A 20137-nucleotide genomic window follows, 5' to 3' on the forward strand; every position below is an offset into this window, starting at 1 on the left:
ATATTATCATGCACAATAGAAAACATCAGTAATATAAGTTGATGTATATATATATATAAATATAATTAGATAATTTTCTTTTGGATTCAAATTGAATTCAGATGTCCAAATATATAATCGAAATTGAACTTGGGCATAGCCTTTCGGATATGCCAATTAGGTTCTTGTACACATAATCATATTGAAATTCAGTCCCTGCAAGATTCATGCTGAATTCAATTTGTTTACAACCCTATTAGCACAAGCGATATTTTATAATTTTTTCTTTATTCTTTTTCATATGGAAAGCTGATGTAATAATCATTGTGTTGGTTATTATGCTGTGCAGAGGGCAAATGATTTAGTGAGGAACAAAATTCACCCAACATCTATAATCAGTGGATACAGAGTGAGTGTTTTACTTCCGAGATAAACCCACTTTTTCTTCTTATTAAGGCACCATAGTCTCTGCATATCCAGAATAGGATATGCCATCTCCCCTCTGCCCCCCGTTTTGGCGCTAGCCAGTGAAGAATAAGGGATTTGAAACTTTCGAACATAGTTCTTTTGTTTTAACATCTTCAAGTGCTTGCAATTTATTTTGGACAGCTTGCTATGAGGGAAGCATGCAAGTATGTCGATGAGAAGTTGGCTGTGAAGGTATGTTTTTATGATCAGCAGGGATAATAATATCTATCTAGGAGGAAAAAATGCTCTTCTGCGGTGTAACTTTACGGATTGCATTTGAAATGTATGTTTTATGATTCTGTATTTTAGTATGAACTGCAATGACTGTTGCATGCATATGGTATGTGAGATTGCTTCTGATGTTTTTTTCAGTCCTGTTTCTTAGAGTGTGTTTGGCCTCCCTTTTTTTGACTGAACTTGCTTTTGAAATTAAAAGTTAAAGTGTAACATGTTTGGTAGATAGCTTTTTGAAATTTTAAAAAAACTGACTTTAGCTTTTTTTTTTTTTTGAGGAACTTTAAAGAGTATAGATTTGAAGCTTTAAAATAAAAAAAAAGTTGGCTGTTTTCTGAAATATTATTCTATTCCATGGCTGTCCCTGGTTTTTGCAAGTATTACAAAATTATCCCTGCATTACTTATGTCCCCTAAAATGACATATCTATTTTAGTCTTTTCAAACATTTCAGCTAGTTTATAACGTATTTTTGTTAAACACCCAGGATCAATCTTTTCTTTTCACCTAATTCCTTTTTTACAGCACAAACAATTTTTGCAGCAAATTGAATCAGCTCCTTTGCATCAGCCACGGGGGGCCAAACTATCCTGTAGTCTAATAATGGTCTATTATGGCCCTTGGATTTCAAAGAATGTTGTATTTGATGGGCTGTGTGGCTGTGTGCTGGTCAGCCTGTTTGGATTGCATTCTTGTCAAAATTGCGATCTAGATTGTCAGACTCTGAATTTATGATCCAAGAAGGGCTAAACAAGCTATAAGCTTATGACGTGTGATAATAGCTTAGAGGCAGGATCATGGTTGGATCGTAATATCTGAATACTGTATGGTAAAATTGGATAGAATTTCCTACATGTCCTGAAAAATGAAAAAAGAATAGTGCTTTAATTTGATCGCAGTCTCTTTATCACATTATCAATGTTCATTTAAAAGGGTTTGATATCTCACTCTGTTGCTTCTGAAAGTTGGTTATCTGTTATATATGTGCGTGTATCTGTGTGTATGTACGTATATGTATCCTATATTAATCTTTTATTCATTCATTTATTTATTTAATAGGATTGGTATCTTACTTTTTTTTCATCCTCCACTAATTGAATTTTATGTTTAATAATGTTTTACAAAAATATTTTTGACTTCTAAAAATATGTATCTTTATTTTAAGTTATTTAATGTAGTTTGTAAAATGTTACAATTTGATGCCACAAATTTTTATAGATCTTACCCTAAGCCCTAGTAAAAAAGCAATTTGACTACCTTGTTGGATTGTATCACCTATTTCCCTTCTCTCTTGTTTGGTCTTCAATTGTACGTAGTGACTAATGATTGGAAGATGTTAGTTGGTTTTATGATCCAAAACCATGGGCTGAGTTTTGCTTAAAATATTAGGGGCTTGAGTGCTGGACCTATTGAATGCTGTTTTATTTAAGTCAATGTATTCTGCATGAACACCAAATGACAGTTAATTCCTTTGATTTATTTGATTGCATGTTATATTGGTACATTTTTGTTAAGTAGGTAGAAATAGTTTTCTTAAAGAATATACTTGTTCAGGTTGAGAAGCTTGGAAAAGATTCCCTTGTAAACTGTGCCAAGACAAGTATGTCCTCCAAGTTGATAGATGGTGACAGTGACTTCTTTGCAAACTTGGTAAGCTGTGTAATTAACTAAGTGCTTTCTTTTATGACTTCTATGGTTGAGCTTTTGGATATACAGATGATTGCATTTGGTTGAGGCTGGGGGATGACCCTGTTGCGTCGTGCCCAAAAACTTGCTACCTTAGTCCTTATCCGTCACAGCATCTATAGACACTTGACAGCATTAGAAATCTCTAAACACAGAGTTTTTTTTCTTTTTTTTTTAAATTTTTTATTTTTGTGGGGGGTGGGGGTTGGGAATGGATGGGGAAGGGTCACACATGCTAATAAAGAGAGATCCAAGGTTTCATATAAGAAATATGAGAAGTTGTGTGGCTGATAATAAATGAGCATTTTGCATTTCTATTACTTGTTAAATCACGACTTGCCAAAAAATTTAGCAGTACAAGAGATCCAAAGTTTCATATGAGAAGTTGTGTCGCTGATAATACATGGGCCTTTTGCATTTCTGCTACTTGATAAATCATGACTTACCAAAAAATGGAAAAATTTAGAAGGACATAGTGGGTGTTCAACTTGGTGCTTACTTTTCCCCAGGGCAGGTGTGTAAACATGTAGGCGAGCTTTTTTGCTCATGTATTTGTCATATAATTTGCCCTGCTATTGCAGTCACATTGTTTATTCCTACTTTTTATTCTGAAGAATTATGATTGGCCTTGTTTGTTTTCCACATATGTTTTGTTTCATTCATTATATGGTTGCATGCTGTAGAGGCCAGTGCTTTCTATGCGGTTTGAAGTGCTGATCCTTCCTTCAATGCTCTTATTTTCCTTTGAATTGAATCCATTCACATGTTTTTATTTAAATTTCAGGTTGTGGATGCAGTTCAGGCAGTGAAGACAACAAATGCAAGGGGAGAAATTAGATATCCAATTAAGGTTTGTAACTATAGAATTTCTTGATATTTATTTTCCTATTGATTTGCATATTGGGCATGACTGCAATATTTGGACAAAGTCCTTTCTTTGTGACGTTGGCATATTCTTTCTCTTGGATCGTTGCTTTCCTTTATTTATAGCCTTGACTTTGACATTTTCTCTCTATGTTTAATTTTTTTGGGGCCAATTTTCTTCCTTGATCTTATAGGGCATCAATATTCTTAAAGCTCATGGCCAGAGTGCAAAAGACAGCTATTTGTTGAATGGTTATGCTCTAAATACAGGGTGTGCTGCCCAAGGAATGCCCACAAGAGTTGCCCCTGCAAAGATTGCTTGTCTTGATTTTAACCTTCAAAAGACAAAAATGCAAATGGGTGTCCAAGTCTTAGTCGCAGACCCCAGGGAGCTTGAAAAGATTCGCCAGAGGTGGTTGCTCAATCTTTTTTGAGATCTTTTTTTTATGGTTTCATTGCTCAATTTTTAGTTTAGTATGGGCAAGGTTGAACTCAAGATTTTCTATTTGCTCTTCAGTTCACTGAGGCTCACTCAGGCACCAGTGTAGCTCATAGGAGTTGCAAGGAGTTAGCGGATTCTTGAAAGAGGCCTATCTGTTTGAAAGCAATAGAATTTTAATATTGCTTTCTTAAATTTATATGTAGATATAAGAAAATAGGAAATTCATCTTGTTGGTTGCAGTTTATTGCACCATCTCATCTTGAATTAGAAATTTTCTTTGCTGATTATTGCATGAATAGGGTTGTGATATACTCATCATTTGCACTTTATTGAATTATCTCTTGCTAGCTCCCCTCCTCCTTTTGGAGAAGGTAGATTGTCGGTTATGAAACTATACTCTTTGGAATAAGCTATTGGATTACTTAAGCAATCATCACATCACATCTAGAGCAGTGTTGGCTTGTTGATGTGATCCTTAAACTCTTGATTCACGAACTGAGATATGGGCCTGAATTCCTAGGTTTGTACCTCAGTCTCATTTATTGTAAATTGATTTGCTAAGGTTTACAATGTCCTGCTGACCCTGTTGATTCACACTATGTTGCACTATATTACCACCAATAATTGTTCATTGTACTACAATTTCCTCCATACTCTTGGTCCCTTCAAAGCAATAATTACATATGAGGCGCATGGTGGTTTTTCATGAGGTTGCAGCTATATTGCACTTATGGCCCTTCATATTTACAGAGAAGCTGATATGACAAAGGAGCGTATTCAAAAGCTTTTGAAAGCTGGAGCTAATGTTGTACTAACAACAAAAGCGATTGATGATATGGCGCTGAAGGCAAGTTTGTAGTTGACTTATCTGTATTTCCATAGCGGTACCTCTACATTATCAGGCTAGCTAGAACATTTATTATTATGTCAGGCACAAATGCTGCCTACCATGTTCATAAGGGGTCTCCTGGTTGGATATTCTGCTTGCTGGAGAATGTTGGTCTTGGTTTTGGCCTGTTAATCTGGTTATGGACCCATGCTGCTTAATATAATGTCGAAAACTTTTGCACTGTTGGGCTTGGGACGCATCAAATTTTATTGTTTCCATAACACTTGTATTTTATAAATAACTACTGGAAAAGTGCATTCCATCAAAGTGGCTGGTCCTCATTGGGTACCTGACAGTCAGTGTACTGGTTTGCCCAAAACCGGCAGAAAATGCAATAGCGGAAACCACATGTCAGCGCATGAAGCACCCACTGACACTTTTAATATGTATTATAGATGATGCCTCAGTTACTGATGGATTTCTCTCAAAATTGTCAAACTCAGTACTTTGTTGAGGCTGGGGCGATTGCTGTGAGGCGTGTTAAGAAAGAAGATTTGCGTCATGTTGCTAAGGCAACTGGTGCGACTATGGTATATGTCTGAACTCTTCTTTTGAAATTATTTGCATGTTTAACTGTTGCATTGGGTGTGAATTGATACACTGTGAAGTGCACACAAGGTTTGACCTTCGGGAAAAAAATGTCAAATTGACAGTTCATGTTTAACTTGTCATGTCTACATTCTTCATCAGTCATGTTTTTTATGTTGAAAATTTACATTAGTTTGTGTAGGTTTTTCAAAATTTGTTGTAACCATTTGTGACAGAGTGATGTTAAGTTGAGATATGGAAAATCTGTTTAAGAGTTTGTGGAATTGATTCATAGCTGTATTACTCTAATGGAAAAATTCCACAAGTGGAAGCAACCGATGCCTCAGTATTTCATGACTTCTTGCAGCCAGTCTCTGCTTGCTGCATGCTCGCAAAAGTGGGGGCTTGCCTTTTATTGAATTGCATTCAAGTAAAGGGTCACAGGTGAGGGCTGTGGAGTAAGGGAGGCTGATGATTATGGGTGCTAGTTCTAGAAACTTCAGGTTTTTGTTTTTATTTTTAGTTTTTAGTTTTAGTTTTTTTTTTTTTTTGCTTTGTTTTTTTTTTTGCATGTATTTTGCTGTTTTATTTGATTGCTTTGCTAGGGTGAAGGTCTAAAACGGGCAGTATTGAACAAGCGAAGGCATTGCTTGAAATTTTTTTTTTTTTATTGCTTGAAATTTTTATCATGCAATCGCTTGGACATATTTTAAATGTCTGGGATGGCAAAAGGATTTTCTTAAATCATCGCCAAAGTATCTTTACTAAATCTTTGGTGCCTGATGAATTGGGGTGGTATGAAGGTCCAACTTGTTGCATAGTTAGGTGTTGTGACTTTCGGTTCTAGTAGATTCTTGTCTAAAATATAAGAATAAAAAAATGGTAGGAAGATAAGAGAGGAGACGAAGATGAATTTTAGAAGAGGAAAGAACACATGCACACACACATGGAGTGATCTTTTACATTCATCTATAAAATTTGTTTATCTCCAGATTGTTCCTTTTATTTATATATATATATATATATATAAATATGTAATTTTTGCTTTTTTTTAAAAATAAAATAAGGGTTACCAAAAGAGCCTAAAAACCATTAAAAAAAATATTCTAGAACTTCCTTAGCTTTACTCAACACCGGCACATCGTTTCCAAATGAAACTCAAATTGTTTTCTCAAAACTTATAAAACTTAGATAAATAAATAGGTTCATTAATATTAAATGAGAATCATGATATGATTAAGAGGACCGAATAAATAGTTGTAATTGTGATATCTGTAGGATTAAGCTGAACCTGAAACAGAGAAACTTTGTATATTCCATGTCATGTGAACAGCTCTTGAATCTTAAAGAGAGTTAATAGCCAGGTGGAAGGAAGCTTTATTAGTTAAGGTTGCTTATGTGAGCATGATTTTGCCCTGCGGTCATGACTACTATAGTCAAACCAGCAAGATAGCCTTTCTTTCGACTATTAATGTTAATTGTTGACAAGAAGTTGCTAGGCTCAAAGAGGCAGTTTCATCATCAGCGGCAAAGGATGATCAAGATACATTTAGCATAACTCACTCTTGTTTTTTAAAATATAGTCACCTCTTGGAACATATTCATGTAATCTCGAGTTTTCTTCCATTGAAGTGAAACAAGCAACATTTCTTTGAAACTGCAAGTGAGTGGCTTCAATATTACCTATTTTAACTAACCTCACAATATGAAAGGATGGATTTAATCACAATTCACAATCCTACTAATTCTGGTGGAATGCTGATGGAAGGTCTCCTTGATCATTTCATCTGAATACCTTAAAACCATCCTTTGCGTGTCTAAGTGGTTTAGGCTCTTCCACACCATTACGGATGTGTCTTTATGCTGACAGGAGCTCTTAGCATCACTTGTCAAAGAATCCTGAGATGTGTGTATAATTTTTAGGCTCAGAATTTCTAAATTTGATGAAATTTTATTCAATATTCAAATTTTCATAAAATTTGATTGATATTTCAAATTTTGATATATTTGAAGAATTCATGAAAATTTTGAAAATATAGAAATTGTTTCTAAGACAATGGACATGCATCAAGCACCCTCCAGATATGCCCATAATTTGTAATAGTTGGTTTAAATTCTGGGCAACACATGACCAGCATGCAATGGATTCTTTGTTTTTACACCTTTGAGATACCTATGTTCTGCTCAAAGAGTTTTTTTTTTTTCATAATAGATGGTTATAGACACATTATGGTCTGCCCCTTCCCCGGACCCCGCATACGCGGGAGCTTTGTGCACCTGGCTGCCCTTTTTTTGTTAATTCTTTTTTCTCTTAGTTCTTTCTTGCCTTAAATTCTCAGTCTTTGACTTGTATTGTAAATATTGATAAATAAAGTGGGAGTTCGATGCGTAGTTTCTAATCATGTTAATTTAAAATACCATTTAACAATCTATCCCTGATGTGTTTGTGTTTGTGCATCATGTTTTATTTAGAGTCTCAATTTTGCAGAACATAAGCAACCTTTTCACCAGGCATTTAGATATGCTGTAACAGAAATAGTCCTTGCTTTATTGTCCATTTGCTCCCCTTTCTTAAATAAATCAATTTATAGGTCTCTCTCTCTCTCTCTCTCTCTCTATCTCTCTGCGTGCGCATATGCAAAAGGAAAAATTTACTTGAACAAAATAATGATGGAGTTTCCAAATAAATTTTGGGCTATTATAAGAAGTGAGGGAGAGCCTATGGAATTCAACCAGCAATTTAATGAGTAAGAAATTTTTTATTTTTTTTTCTGGAAACAGTTTGTGCTTACATATTGATGGCTTGCAGGTTTCAACTTTTGCTGATATGGAAGGAGAGGAAACTTTTGATTCATCTTTCCTCGGCTATGCAGATGAAGTTGTGGAGGAGCGCATTTCAAATGATGATGTGATTATGATAAAGGGGACCAAAAATTCAAGTGCCGTGAGTATCATATCTAGATTGTGTGTTTTATGTATTTTTAACTTTTTTGTTCATTTTCTTTGTGTGTGTATGAGGGTGGGCCTTGGATCAAAGGTAAGGTTGTTCCTTTGTGACCAGTTCGTCTTGCGTTTGAGTCCAAGGAAACAACCTCTCTGCATAAAAGTAGGGGTAAGGCTGTGTACACTGTGATGACCCTCCTCTTACCCTTGTGAAGCGGGGAGCCTTATGGCCTGGCCCTTTTTCTTTTTTCTTTGTGTGTATGCGTGTGAGTCTGCCCTTTTGAACATAAGCGCACTTATAGATATTATTTCATCATAAACTTTAAGAACTTTGGAAGTTTGTTAGGTTATAATACATCTTCACTGTGATTGTCATATGGTACTCGAACAATTTGAGTTTTCAAGAAAAACAAACTAGTTGTTCGCATGCACAACACACCATATTGTCATTGTTAGCATTAAGCATTTAGTACTACTACCATTACTAATACTACTACTATTATATGGAATAACAAGATGGGAAAAAACATTTCTAGTAATATATTCTCCAATATTATAATCACGTGGTAATTATTCTTGGGTTCTTTATGCAGGTTTCCTTAATTCTTAGAGGTGCCAATTACATCATGCTTGATGAGATGGAGAGAGCTTTGCATGATGCTTTGTGCATTGTCAAGAGAACCCTTGAGTCCAATGTGGTATGCCTTCTACTTTTTAAGCCTTATTCATATACTTGTCAGTTTAGATTGAACTCGCGGACATATTTATGTTTTCTACTTTTCTGTGTTGGAATAATCCAAACCACACACCTGAGTATACCCTTTAGCAACAAAACGTGCCTTCAGACGAGCCACGGAATCATTAGGGTCAAACTTTTTCAGTGTATAACCAGCGACAACCAACCATAGACTTGTTAGGAGGAGAGATACCAAGTCCCAAGTATCATTGTTCTATACAGCATTCATCTCTTCAACTATGGCATTCCTCCCACCAGAGCAGGCTAAGGCTTCTGAACCAGATTTAGGAAGGGCAGCAGATGATACAGCAGTAACAAAGCAATAATAGGAGGGTGATAAGAAGTCATAGCAAACATAGTTGGAAATGGGATGTTGTGTACATGTGCGTTTATCTTTCCGAACATTAATGGGAGGATCAACATCGTGGAAAATATGATCATTAGACTAGGAAACGAAAGGAATGTGATGTAGGACGAGAAGTAGCAATTTGGATGGATCATTTCGACCCAATTAGGAGGCCTACATCAAAGATTAGGGTGAATGGTTTATTGGGTCCGAAACCCAAAAGTGCTTAATTATTTAGTTGTTTAAGTATATGTGTGTAATTGCTTGTATTAGGATTATTTATGTTGGGGTTTTGTTTGTAGTAATTGTGTGTGTTCTAGGGTTATGTTTATAATGTAATGTAGTTTTAGGGGTATGTGTGTAATTTCATATGTTTAGAGGCTTGCTTACAAATAGTGTGTGAAAGCCATGATATAGGCAGCAGTTGATAAATTTGAATTGAAGTGAATGTGAGTTTTCCCCCTGGTCCTCTCTCCTCCCCATTCCTTCTTTTCTTCTAATTTCTCCATGGCTGCAGAACCTTGATGCTGCCCCTGCATCATTTGGTATCAGAGCCCAACTTCGATCTCCATTCTTCCATTTCAGTCCACCCATTCTCCCTCACTCTTCTCCTCTTCTCTTCCACTTCTTCCTTCTTCTTCTCCTTCTCCTTCTTCTTCTTCTTTCTTCTCTGTTTCTGATCTCCTGTTCTGTCCATAATTCCCTGCTGCCCAGCAGCATTCTGCCCTCTTCTTCTTGTCTGTTTTTCTCTTCTTTTTCTTCTCATAATTCTCTTCCATAATTCTCTCAACTCTCTGATTTCTAAATTCTGTTGCTGTCTCCTCTACTTGCAGCAGTCTCTGTCCAGCAATTAATCTCTCTGTTTCTTCCATCTTCTTCTTCTTCTTCTTCTTCATCTTCCAATTTCTCCATTAATCCCTCCTTCTCTGTTATTCTCACATCTCTTAGTTTCTATTTTGAAATTTCAGTAGTGAAAAAGAAAAAAAACTGAAAAGCAGTTTTGCTGTTTCAGAACTCCTGAGAAAATTCCAGCTGTCCCCACTTCTTCAAACACCACCTTCCAGCCACCATCCTGAAACACCACCCATACCACCAAAAACAAAACCCCACGAAACCCTTCCCTACAAAATTTCATCACCGTCCAACCACTGGAGAACCCCCACACGCCGGACAAACTTCTCCAGCCGCCGACCCCGTCAAAATCCGCCATAGCCAGAGTATTTTTGACACACCGCCACCACCATTCGACTCACTACCCTTCGATCTACCACTCATAAAAAAACAACTCCTGGAAAGTCGCCGCCGGTGGCCCACACGCTGGTGACTGTGAGTGGGATTCTGCCGGACTTCCCTCCTGCTGCTAGAATTGCGAGAAGTTGGTTCCCAGCCACAAGAAATTGGTGTTTTCTCATGATATTTTGATTTACAGCATAATATTTTGGTTCCTAACTTGAAATTGTGTAAGAAAGTGCAATAATTTGGCACGAAACCCTAGAAATTGTCGCTGCCAGCATCAAAAGTCAGATTTTATTGCTGCTATTTGTGAGCTTTTTTAGTGAATTTGTTTCATTTTTGCATGATACTCAAGATTAAAGGTGATTTGAAGATTATTCTTAAATAATAGAAGGTGAAGTTTGTGATTTGCTTCATATAAGTGCATTATGGTGACCAATGTTGAATTGTCTGCAAAGGAGGAGGAGTTATTCGGTTGAGTACAAAATATGGAAAATGCTTTGGAGACTATTATTGGTGCTTTGAATAGGCTAACAATCGAAGTTGCAGCCTCATGTAAAAGGCCCCTGGAATTTCCTACCAAGCAAGATGGTGGAATAGCTATTGTCTCTCATCCTTTTTGAGTTGTGTGAAGACCGAAATAATTATTTGAGTAAGGGAATTAAACTAGAAGTCTCAGCTTTTAATGGTGGGTGGTTCCCCTAATGAATTTGATGATTGAATGTATTCTTTCGAGTACTATTTTAAATGGCATGACATGAATGAAGCTAGAAAGTTATACCTTGCTGAATCAAAATTGAAGGGAAATGCTCGAATTTGGTGGATTAAACAAAGGGAAATCTTTAAAAGAAGGATATTTGGTGAGATTACAACGTGGGATGAGATGAAATGAGCCATGCAGGAGCAATTTGTTCCTCCCAATTATCAGCAGCATGTTCATCTCCAGCTCTTTGATTTGAAGCAAGAAGAAACGATAGTGATGGAGTACGCTAGTAGATTCTATCATTTGGCTACTCGTGTCGATATAGAATGGAAAGAGGACGTTATGATATCTTTGTACAATAAAGGGTTGAAGCCAGCTATTGCCTCTAAACTTGTTGCATGTCGTCTCATCACAGTTGGGGATGCAACAGAGGTTGCCACTCAGATTGAGGAGGACATGCAACGCAATCCTCCTAGAGCTATATTAGTCCTTTGGTTTGAGAAGAGTACTAGTGGAGTGGTATGAGAGAAGACAATTGAGCAATTGGGTAAAAAGGTGATCAGACTAATACCTCTTGGAAGACTCCTGAGCATTCTGGAACAACTTCTAAGAGCCAACCATCACTCAAATGCTTTAAATGTCAAGGTTTTGGACATCGAGCTGCACAGTGTCCTAACCATTTCATGGTTGTTGCAGAAAAGGAGGAAGAAGATGATGATGATGATACTCAAGTTGTTGGCTTAAACAGAAATTCCTAGTGACTTAGATGATGATGGCGATTTGAGAACGTGTTTTGTGCTTTACATATGCTCTCTTCCCACAAGGTTAAAGAGACAGAATATTGGAGGCAAACCAACATCTTTCAAACTCAAGTGATGTGCCAAAAACAACTTTGTACTTTGGTTATTGATCCTGGTAGTTGCACAAATGTAGCTTCTGAAGAAGCTGTGAAGAAGTTAAATATGAAAGTTGAGCGTCCTTTCGAACCATACAAAATTGCTTGGGTGATAATATCAACTTGAAGGTTCATGATCGCTGCTTACTTACCTTCAATATTGGTTCTATGATGGAGATAGTGCAATGTGATATCCTTCCTCTCAAAATTTGTCACATTCTTTTGGGCTGACCATGGTTATTTGGTAGGAAGGTGACGCATGATGGATATGAGAATTCTTATTCTCTCTCCATTGACAAAAAGAAGTGTAAGTTGATGCCATCATGAATTCTTCCACTCACCAAGTGGAAGCGTGTTGCTGGTTCCTTTCTTATGAAATGAGATGATTTTATTCATGGTGATGGACTCTTTGGTACTTTCCCTAACTCGTCGGAGTCGAGTTCTTTCTGGAAGGAGGGAATTGATGTAGGACGAGAAGCAGCTATTTGGATGGATCATTTCGACCCAATTAGGAGGCCTATGTCAAAGAGTAGGGTGAATGGTTTATCGGGTTTGAAACCCAAATGTGCCTAATTAATCAGTTGTTTTAAGTATATGCATGTAGTTGCTTGTATTAGGATTATTTATGTTGGGGGCTTGTAGTAATTGTGTTTCTAGAGGTATGTAATGTAATGTAGTTTTAGGGTAATGTGTGTAATTTCATATGTTTAGAGGCTTTCTTAGAAATAGTGTGTGAAAGCCATGATATAGGCAGTTGTTGATGAATTTGAATTGAAGTGAACGTGAGTTTTACCCCTTGGTATCTCCTCTCTCCTCCCTTCACGTTCCTTCTTCTCTTCTAATTTTGCCATGGCTGTAGAACCTTGATGCTGCCCCTGCATCAGCCTGGTAAGAGAAGTTAGAGGGGACTTTATTCCTTGGAGCTGCCATCATTAATACACCTGCAAATTAGGATGATTTGAGACGATGAGGACTTAAACTTCTTGGAGATATAAGTGGTTGATTGGGCAAGGATAGCAAATTAGAAACTGGAAAACTAGGCAGGGGAAGAGACTCATTGAGATTAGAAGTACTCGGGGACTGAGTGTAGTAATGTGTAGACTCAAAGAAGATCACATCTACAGAAACAAGAAGAGGTGCAGCGTAGGACTATAACAACAATATCCATTTTGAGTATATGAGTAGCTTAGAAATACACATTTTATAGCATGAGGATCCTACTTATCTTCAATAAAGGACACACACCCGAATATACGAGGAGGTAGAGAGAATAGAGGTGAATTAGGAAAGAAAATGGAGGAGGGAATTTTACCACTAAGAATAGAGGATGGCATCTATTGATTAGATAGCAAGTAGTAAGTACAACATCACTCCAAAACACTTTAGGTACATACATTTGATAAAGTGAGGTGTGATTGATTTCAAGGATATATCTATTTTTCTTCTTTGCAACCTCATTTTGTTGAGGAGTGTGGGGTCATGGGCACAAGATGATTGATGAACAATACCAAACTAAGTCATATAAGCATTGAATTGAGTACTAAAATACTCTTTAGCATTATCACTTCGAAGTATTCAAACTAGCAAACCAAATCGAGTCTTTATTTCAGAATGCAAAGCACAAAATATATGAAATAACTCAGAACAATATTTTATTAAATATAGCCAAGTCATCCTTGAATAATCACCCGCAAAGGTTACAAAGTCTTGGAAACCCAACTTGGACACAACTCTACTTGGACCCCAAACATCAGAGTGGACTAACGTGGAAGGCTTGCAGCCTGTTTATTGCCTAGGGAAGCAAGAGGGACACGATGATGCTTTCTCAACTGAATCAAGACCAGACATAGAACCCAAATCAGGGACTACAGGTTTCAATTTTTCTAATGAAGGATGACCAAGCGACAATGGATTTGAAAGGTTGTGGCAGCAGCAATGCCGGCGGTAGAAGGAGATAGCGACTCAAAGTGATAAAGTCCAACATCGTCACATCTTTTGTCAATCGTCTTCCTTGTTTTCAAATCCTGCAAAATCACAGAATTATGAAAGAATGTTACTGAACAATTCATGAATTTGGTAATCTTGCTAATGGACATAAGATTTAAAGGAAACTTGGAAATATACAAAATCGAAGGAAGAGAAATAGAAGAAGTGGGGTTTACAATTCTAATTCCTTTAATGGTAGTGGTGATCCTAGTGGATCCATTAGCAAGATAATACAAGGTAAATTTTAATGATACTGAAGAGTGGTGAATAAATTAGGTATACTTATGATATGATCAGTAGCAGTGGAGTCTATAACCCAGAGACTAGGATGAGAAGTACTAGATGACAGGCATGCTATGGGATTACTTGTTTGCAAGAGATGCAAAGGGAAGAGAAGCTTGATATTGCTGGAACTTGGAATATTCTTCCTCTAACATAGATATAGCACGTTGACCCCCACTTGGCTCCAAAGGTGTGGAGTCGGTTGTGACTGCATTGGCTGCCGCCAAAGGTGTGGAGTTGGTGGTGGCTGCATTGGTAACAAGTGAAGGTCTACTGTGGAGATCCCAACACTGCTTAATATTATGAATACCTTGTCCACAATGAGTGCACTTGCGAAGAGTGCCTCTACTTCATCCATCTCTACCACTATGACCGCTTGAACCACCTTGATAACTTCTGCGGTTGTTTGGAAGAGAACTAGAATCACCATTTGTGGCAGAGGTTGTCCTCTCAAAGCCTGATGTAAGACAAGGAAAATGTATGCTAAGGGAAGCACGGAGGACACAAGAATAAACATCGACAAATGATGTCAACTTTGCATTACTAAGTATTTGGGACTGGAGTACCTCAAACTCGAGTTTCAAGCCTGCTAGAACCCGAAGAACTTTCATCTGCTCCCTCTGCTTCTGGATCTCACGAACGTCGGCAGTTATAGATTGTACTATGTTAAGCTCTTCAAGAATATGTTTCGTCTCTCCAAAATAATCTGCAATGCTCCTGTCTCCCTGTTGTAACTGAAAGTACTCCTGGTATAAATCATTCATACGTGTAGTCTTACTAGAGTGTAGAAGCTTGGCATAATCCCAGATCACCTTGCATGGATCTAGATGCATGCACATTTGTGCAATCTGGGGCCTCGAATTTCACAAGAGGGAAACAATCAAGGCATCTTCTTTTCTCTTCTCATCTGAAGGATCAAATTAGAGCAAGTGTTTAGATTTTCCTAATCCTACTAAATAAACTCGAAGAGCCTTAGACCACTGAACATAATTCTTTCCATTCAACTTTTGAGTTTTCATCTGTGGCAGCGATGAAGGAAACATGTTTTTGGGATTCATAGACTCCATCCCAAGACTCACAAACCAGTAGCCACACCAATGTCAAACAAGAAGAACACTTAAAACTAATAGGGATGGCCACAAACGAGGTGGAGGACTGAAGCAACCATGGATGAGGTAACCACCTACAAACTGATATAACACTACCAGTGTCACAAATCAACTCGTGAACTCTGCCACTGCTCCAAGGAACTCACAAAAAGCCTTTTCAAGCACCGAACAATAACTAATGGATTACCACAAGTGCATGTTCAAAAAAGGTTGGATCTTTGAGAAAAAAACATGCCCAACAGATAATATGGTCTAGGGTAGGAATCAGAACATGATGGAGGAAAAAATCAGAAAAGGTGGCCAGAATCTCTCTCACACAACCAGTGTGTGGGGTCGAACTTCCAGCAGTCAGCTGGTGCGTGGCGGGGTGTGGGGAAGTTTCTAGCGATGGGATTTTGTAGGGTTATGTTTCAGAGGGTTCTGTTTTTGGCTGTACTGTTGGTTTTGTGAAATAATGAAGGGTTGATGTGGTTCTGAGAAGTACAGTAACAGGAGAGTGTTTTCTGGTGACGGCTGAGTGTGATAGGGTTTAGGTTGGATCGCACTCTGATATTATGTTGAGATTTTGATTAAAATGAATGACCTAACTCAAAGATAGGTCTCTCACTCTATTTATAATACAAATCAAATACATTCTAATGACCATAATACCCTTACTATGAGCAATTAACATACTAACACACTTAATGATACCAAAAGACAAATTACCATTAACACTGACCAATTGACGTGAACAGAATCTGCCCCTAGCAGATATGCCTTCATGAGAAAACAATGTTCTGTATGCCATTTGCATTTTGAGTCCTGCATTGGTCTAAGTCCCTACATTGTTTGAACATTCTAGGGCTTGTATTGTGCACCTCATAAGTATTATTATGGAAGAGATTCATGGCAAGGGTGCAAGTTCTGAAAATTCGCCATGCAGGTTGTTGCTGGTGGTGGTGCAGTTGAAGCTGCTTTATCTGTATATTTGGAGTATCTTGCAACTACTTTGGGGTCCCGAGAACAGTTGGCTATTGCAGAATTTGCTGAATCTCTCTTAATTATACCTAAGGTTTCTCTCTCTCTCTCTCTCTCTCTCTCTCTCTCTCTCTCTCTCTGATACGTAAGGTTGTATTCAGATATATGAATATTCTTTACTTTCCCAAAGTTAATGTTTAGAATTCATATTGATTAGTATCATCTGCAGATTCTTGCTGTAAATGCTGCAAAGGATGCCACTGAGTTGGTTGCAAAACTTCGGGCTTATCATCACACTGCACAAACCAAGGCAGATAAGCAGCATCTATCCGGGTACTGTGCTGTGTATCTTCTTGTGACTGTCCAACTCCCACCTTTCATGTTTGGTACAAATTTGCAGTTTTGAAGTAATGGTTGGGATAATCTTATTATTGCTGTATTTATCTATGCTTTAGAATAGCTGTTATGATATTTATATTGGTCAGTTTGCAAATGCACAAATTTGGAGTTCTTTTTAATTTCGCTTAATACATGATTGCGGTTGAAGTTAAATTGAATTAATTGATAGCTTGAAGTTTAAAAAGATAATGTGTGTAGTTTATATTCATTTTAAAGTTCAATTTCCATAAACCTTGGCCTCTAAAATCATGCCACTTTAAATCTGGATTGCTGTGTGAAATGAGTCAATTTTGACACCTGTAATCTGTTTTTATTTATCTAGTACCCTTATGTTGTGTTTGGGAGTGTGACACCCATTTTGGCTCACACCTCATTTGACTGTAAATATCACATTCAATTTGCATAATTTCAAGACCAAAAACGTTGAGAAACTCAATTTTGGAATTTATGAGACCTTATAAAATTCTTTTCTTTTCTTTTTCTTTTGGGTTTGAGAAGGAGGGGGGGGGGGGGCGGTAATGCTGCTGCAATGTTGGATGATTGGTGATATTTGGGCAATTATCGACTCCTAAATAGCCTGCTTGATCTAGGCAAAACCTTATGCTATGAAACCTATTTGCCTATAAATATGATCATAGGATGCATGCTTAGGAAAACAAAGGGATATGGGGTGAGTATTAGCTGAAGTTGTGTAAGGGTCTGGAAATGAGTCTGTCAGAGTTGTTAAGAAATGATGATACTCCACATCATTGGTTAATTATGTTGCTGCCAGCCTACCATTTTCAACATGAATAAGCTAAGAGGTGATGACCAATTCTAGGTTCCCTTTACTTTCTTTGATAGGAATTCTAATAGTTTTAGCCTAAATTTTCAAAATCAGTTTTTAATGAAGGAAAAGATTCCTAACATGCATATTTCTCAAAATCCCTTCTCTTAAGTAATATTCAAAAATAAATAAAATCAAATAATTACAAATATTGCTCTTTTAATGGTCCTGTGGGTGGGGTTCACAGGGAGCATGGAGTTAGAAATATGGATTTAGAAGTGCATGAATTTGTAGAAAGCACGATACAAAGTCGTACTAACAATTCCAAACTCAGAGCTGGAGCACATTCTTTTGGTTTATTATATTATGAATTCAATTTGCAACTACATTTACTTACGTACAGTTTGAACATAGATGTTTCAACATGTCCGGCCAAAAATGCTTTGTTTAATCTGCTGCATGGTTGCAAAATTGTATCTCCATTTCAACAGAGCTGCATGAAAAGCTAAGAACTACTGTCAATTACAAGCTGCTTTTAGCTATGTTGCTTAGGGTGTTTTTACTTGCCATGGTTTGTCCTCAAATTCATGAGGATAGAAAAGAGGGTAGAAAGGACTAAAGTAGAGAAGTCCTAACATATGGGATACAGATGTGTGGGGATGCCTGACATTGTAAACAGTTGTAACATTTGTAGCATCTTTTTGTTATATTTTGTGATTTTTAAATGAGTTTTGATTAGTAGGAAGTGCATTTTGTAACATTTTCTTATACAATCGTCTCGGATAAGAGGCCAATGAAGTGCACTGGGGTGTTTGAATGTAAAGTATCAATTATCTCAAATATATTTCTTTACATGCATGGAATGTGTATATTCTTCCAGTTGTCCCTTTATTCATGGTCTTGGTTTGCATAACTTAAAATTATAATTTCTCTTCTGATTTTCCATCCCAACACTGCCCAAATTTTCTTTTTGTTTTTTGAAAAAAAAAAAGCATCTGATTACTAAAATAATTTTTGAAATTTACTGATTTTTGAAATTTTGTTGCAGGATGGGACTAGACCTTTCAAAGGGAACTGTCCGTAACAATTTAGAAGCTGGAGTTATCGAACCAGCAATGAGCAAAGTGAAGATAATACAGGTACCATCAAAATGCCAATCCACATTTATTAGTTCTAATTTAGCTCCATTAAGAGCCTTCCTAACTTGCTTATCCATGGCCAGTTTGCAACAGAAGCAGCCATAACTATTCTTCGGATTGATGACATGATCAGGCTTATCAAAGATGAGGGTCAAAATGCAGAGGACTAGGTTTAGTTCTTTTTCACGAGCGGACGCTGCAGTTTTGTGCTGTTTATATGAACTAGAGTGGTTTTCAATTTCACAAATTTTCCACCATGACTTAGAAACCTTTTTGAGCTAATGGGGAGGAACTGAGGAAGAATTTTTTTCCTGAGGCTCTTGTTGTATTATTGACATGCATTGTGTTATATTTAATTCTTTTGGTCATTGAAATCTCCACATTATTGCATTAGCATTTCTAGCATCTGCATTGTTAGTTGTTGATTCGCCAGTGCATTGTTGGTGATTCTTTTCTGCTGTAGCATTGTTACATCTTTACCGTACCTTGGCATTCTTATGGTCAAGGATTTGTTTTCTGAATTTGATATTTCGTCCCAACTTCACGAGGAAGTACTAAACACAGATGGGCAAGAATAGACTTCCTATTCCCACAATCCACTCTGACATTCAACTCCCCCTAACTGACATAGTAGCCTATGTCAATGCAGGCTTCCTTCAGGGGTAGCGACTCTTTTCTTCATTTGAAAGAGACAACATATGGCAAGATCGACACTCCTATGTCAAACACTGCCTCTGATTTCTGAGTTCATTGAGATTTTTTTTTATTTTTTCCTGTTGTATGACGCAATGCAATTCTCTTGCTAATAGCAAAGGGAAAAATTTCATGGTGGGGTTGTTTTCTTCTAATGCATGTTTTTATGAATGCTCTGAGGTGAAAATGTATGTAATCCTGCATTTCGAAGTATTGACTTGAACTTTAGGTTCGGATGTGTGACTGTATGTAAAATATAATATAAAATTATATTTATTTATTAAATCTTTATACCTTAAAATTTAAAATTGTCCTTCCAAACACTAGCTTAATCAGCTTAAGAATTCTCCTATTTTATATTTGAGATGTTCCAAGGCATTCAATGTTGAGTGCCTTTAAAGGTATATTGGATGGATCAACGATTTTGCTTGGAGGAAAGAAATGAAAGGAAAATAAAGGGAAATTATTTTTTCTTATATTTTCCTTCTTTATTAAGTATTATGAAAAATGAAAGTAAAATTAAGAAAAATTAGATATTGATGATGCATTAAATTAAACTTTTATTCATAAATTTGATATATAGATATATGTGTATGTGTGTGTGTGTGTGTGTGTATTATTTTCTATTGTACTTTTCATGATAATCAAATATAAAAATGTGAATTGTTTTATATTTTCCTTTCTTTTCCTTAATGTTTTTCGAATTGTAAAGAAAATTGAAGTGTCTTCAAGTAGGAAAGATGTACATAAATTTTAATTTCAAGGAATTATGCCTTTTCACCATTGCTTAGGACTTACATCACCTTTATTGCCTTAATTGAGTTTTTGTTATTAAATATAGGTGGATCTCCTCCCATG

The 20137-nt window shown here is 36.8% G+C and overlaps 1 protein-coding gene across 1 annotated transcript in view; it reads left to right on the forward strand.

Annotated features, from left to right (window-relative positions):
* LOC131146063 (T-complex protein 1 subunit alpha) overlaps positions 1–18954 on the forward strand; it is a 36285-nt gene extending 17331 nt beyond the window's left edge. The window contains exons 5-17 of the mRNA XM_058095344.1: positions 329–388; positions 589–639; positions 2235–2330; positions 3151–3216; positions 3425–3642; positions 4423–4519; positions 5005–5091; positions 7899–8033; positions 8626–8730; positions 16248–16376; positions 16512–16615; positions 18496–18586; positions 18670–18954. Coding sequence (XP_057951327.1) covers positions 329–388; positions 589–639; positions 2235–2330; positions 3151–3216; positions 3425–3642; positions 4423–4519; positions 5005–5091; positions 7899–8033; positions 8626–8730; positions 16248–16376; positions 16512–16615; positions 18496–18586; positions 18670–18756 — 1326 coding nt within the window. The 3' untranslated portion in view covers positions 18757–18954. The remainder of the gene's footprint in view (positions 1–328; positions 389–588; positions 640–2234; positions 2331–3150; positions 3217–3424; positions 3643–4422; positions 4520–5004; positions 5092–7898; positions 8034–8625; positions 8731–16247; positions 16377–16511; positions 16616–18495; positions 18587–18669) is intronic.
* The last annotated feature ends 1183 nt before the right edge of the window (positions 18955–20137 follow it).

This window comes from Malania oleifera, chromosome 13 (assembly GCF_029873635.1).
Source record: "Malania oleifera isolate guangnan ecotype guangnan chromosome 13, ASM2987363v1, whole genome shotgun sequence".
NCBI classification, from domain to species: domain Eukaryota; kingdom Viridiplantae; phylum Streptophyta; class Magnoliopsida; order Santalales; family Ximeniaceae; genus Malania; species Malania oleifera.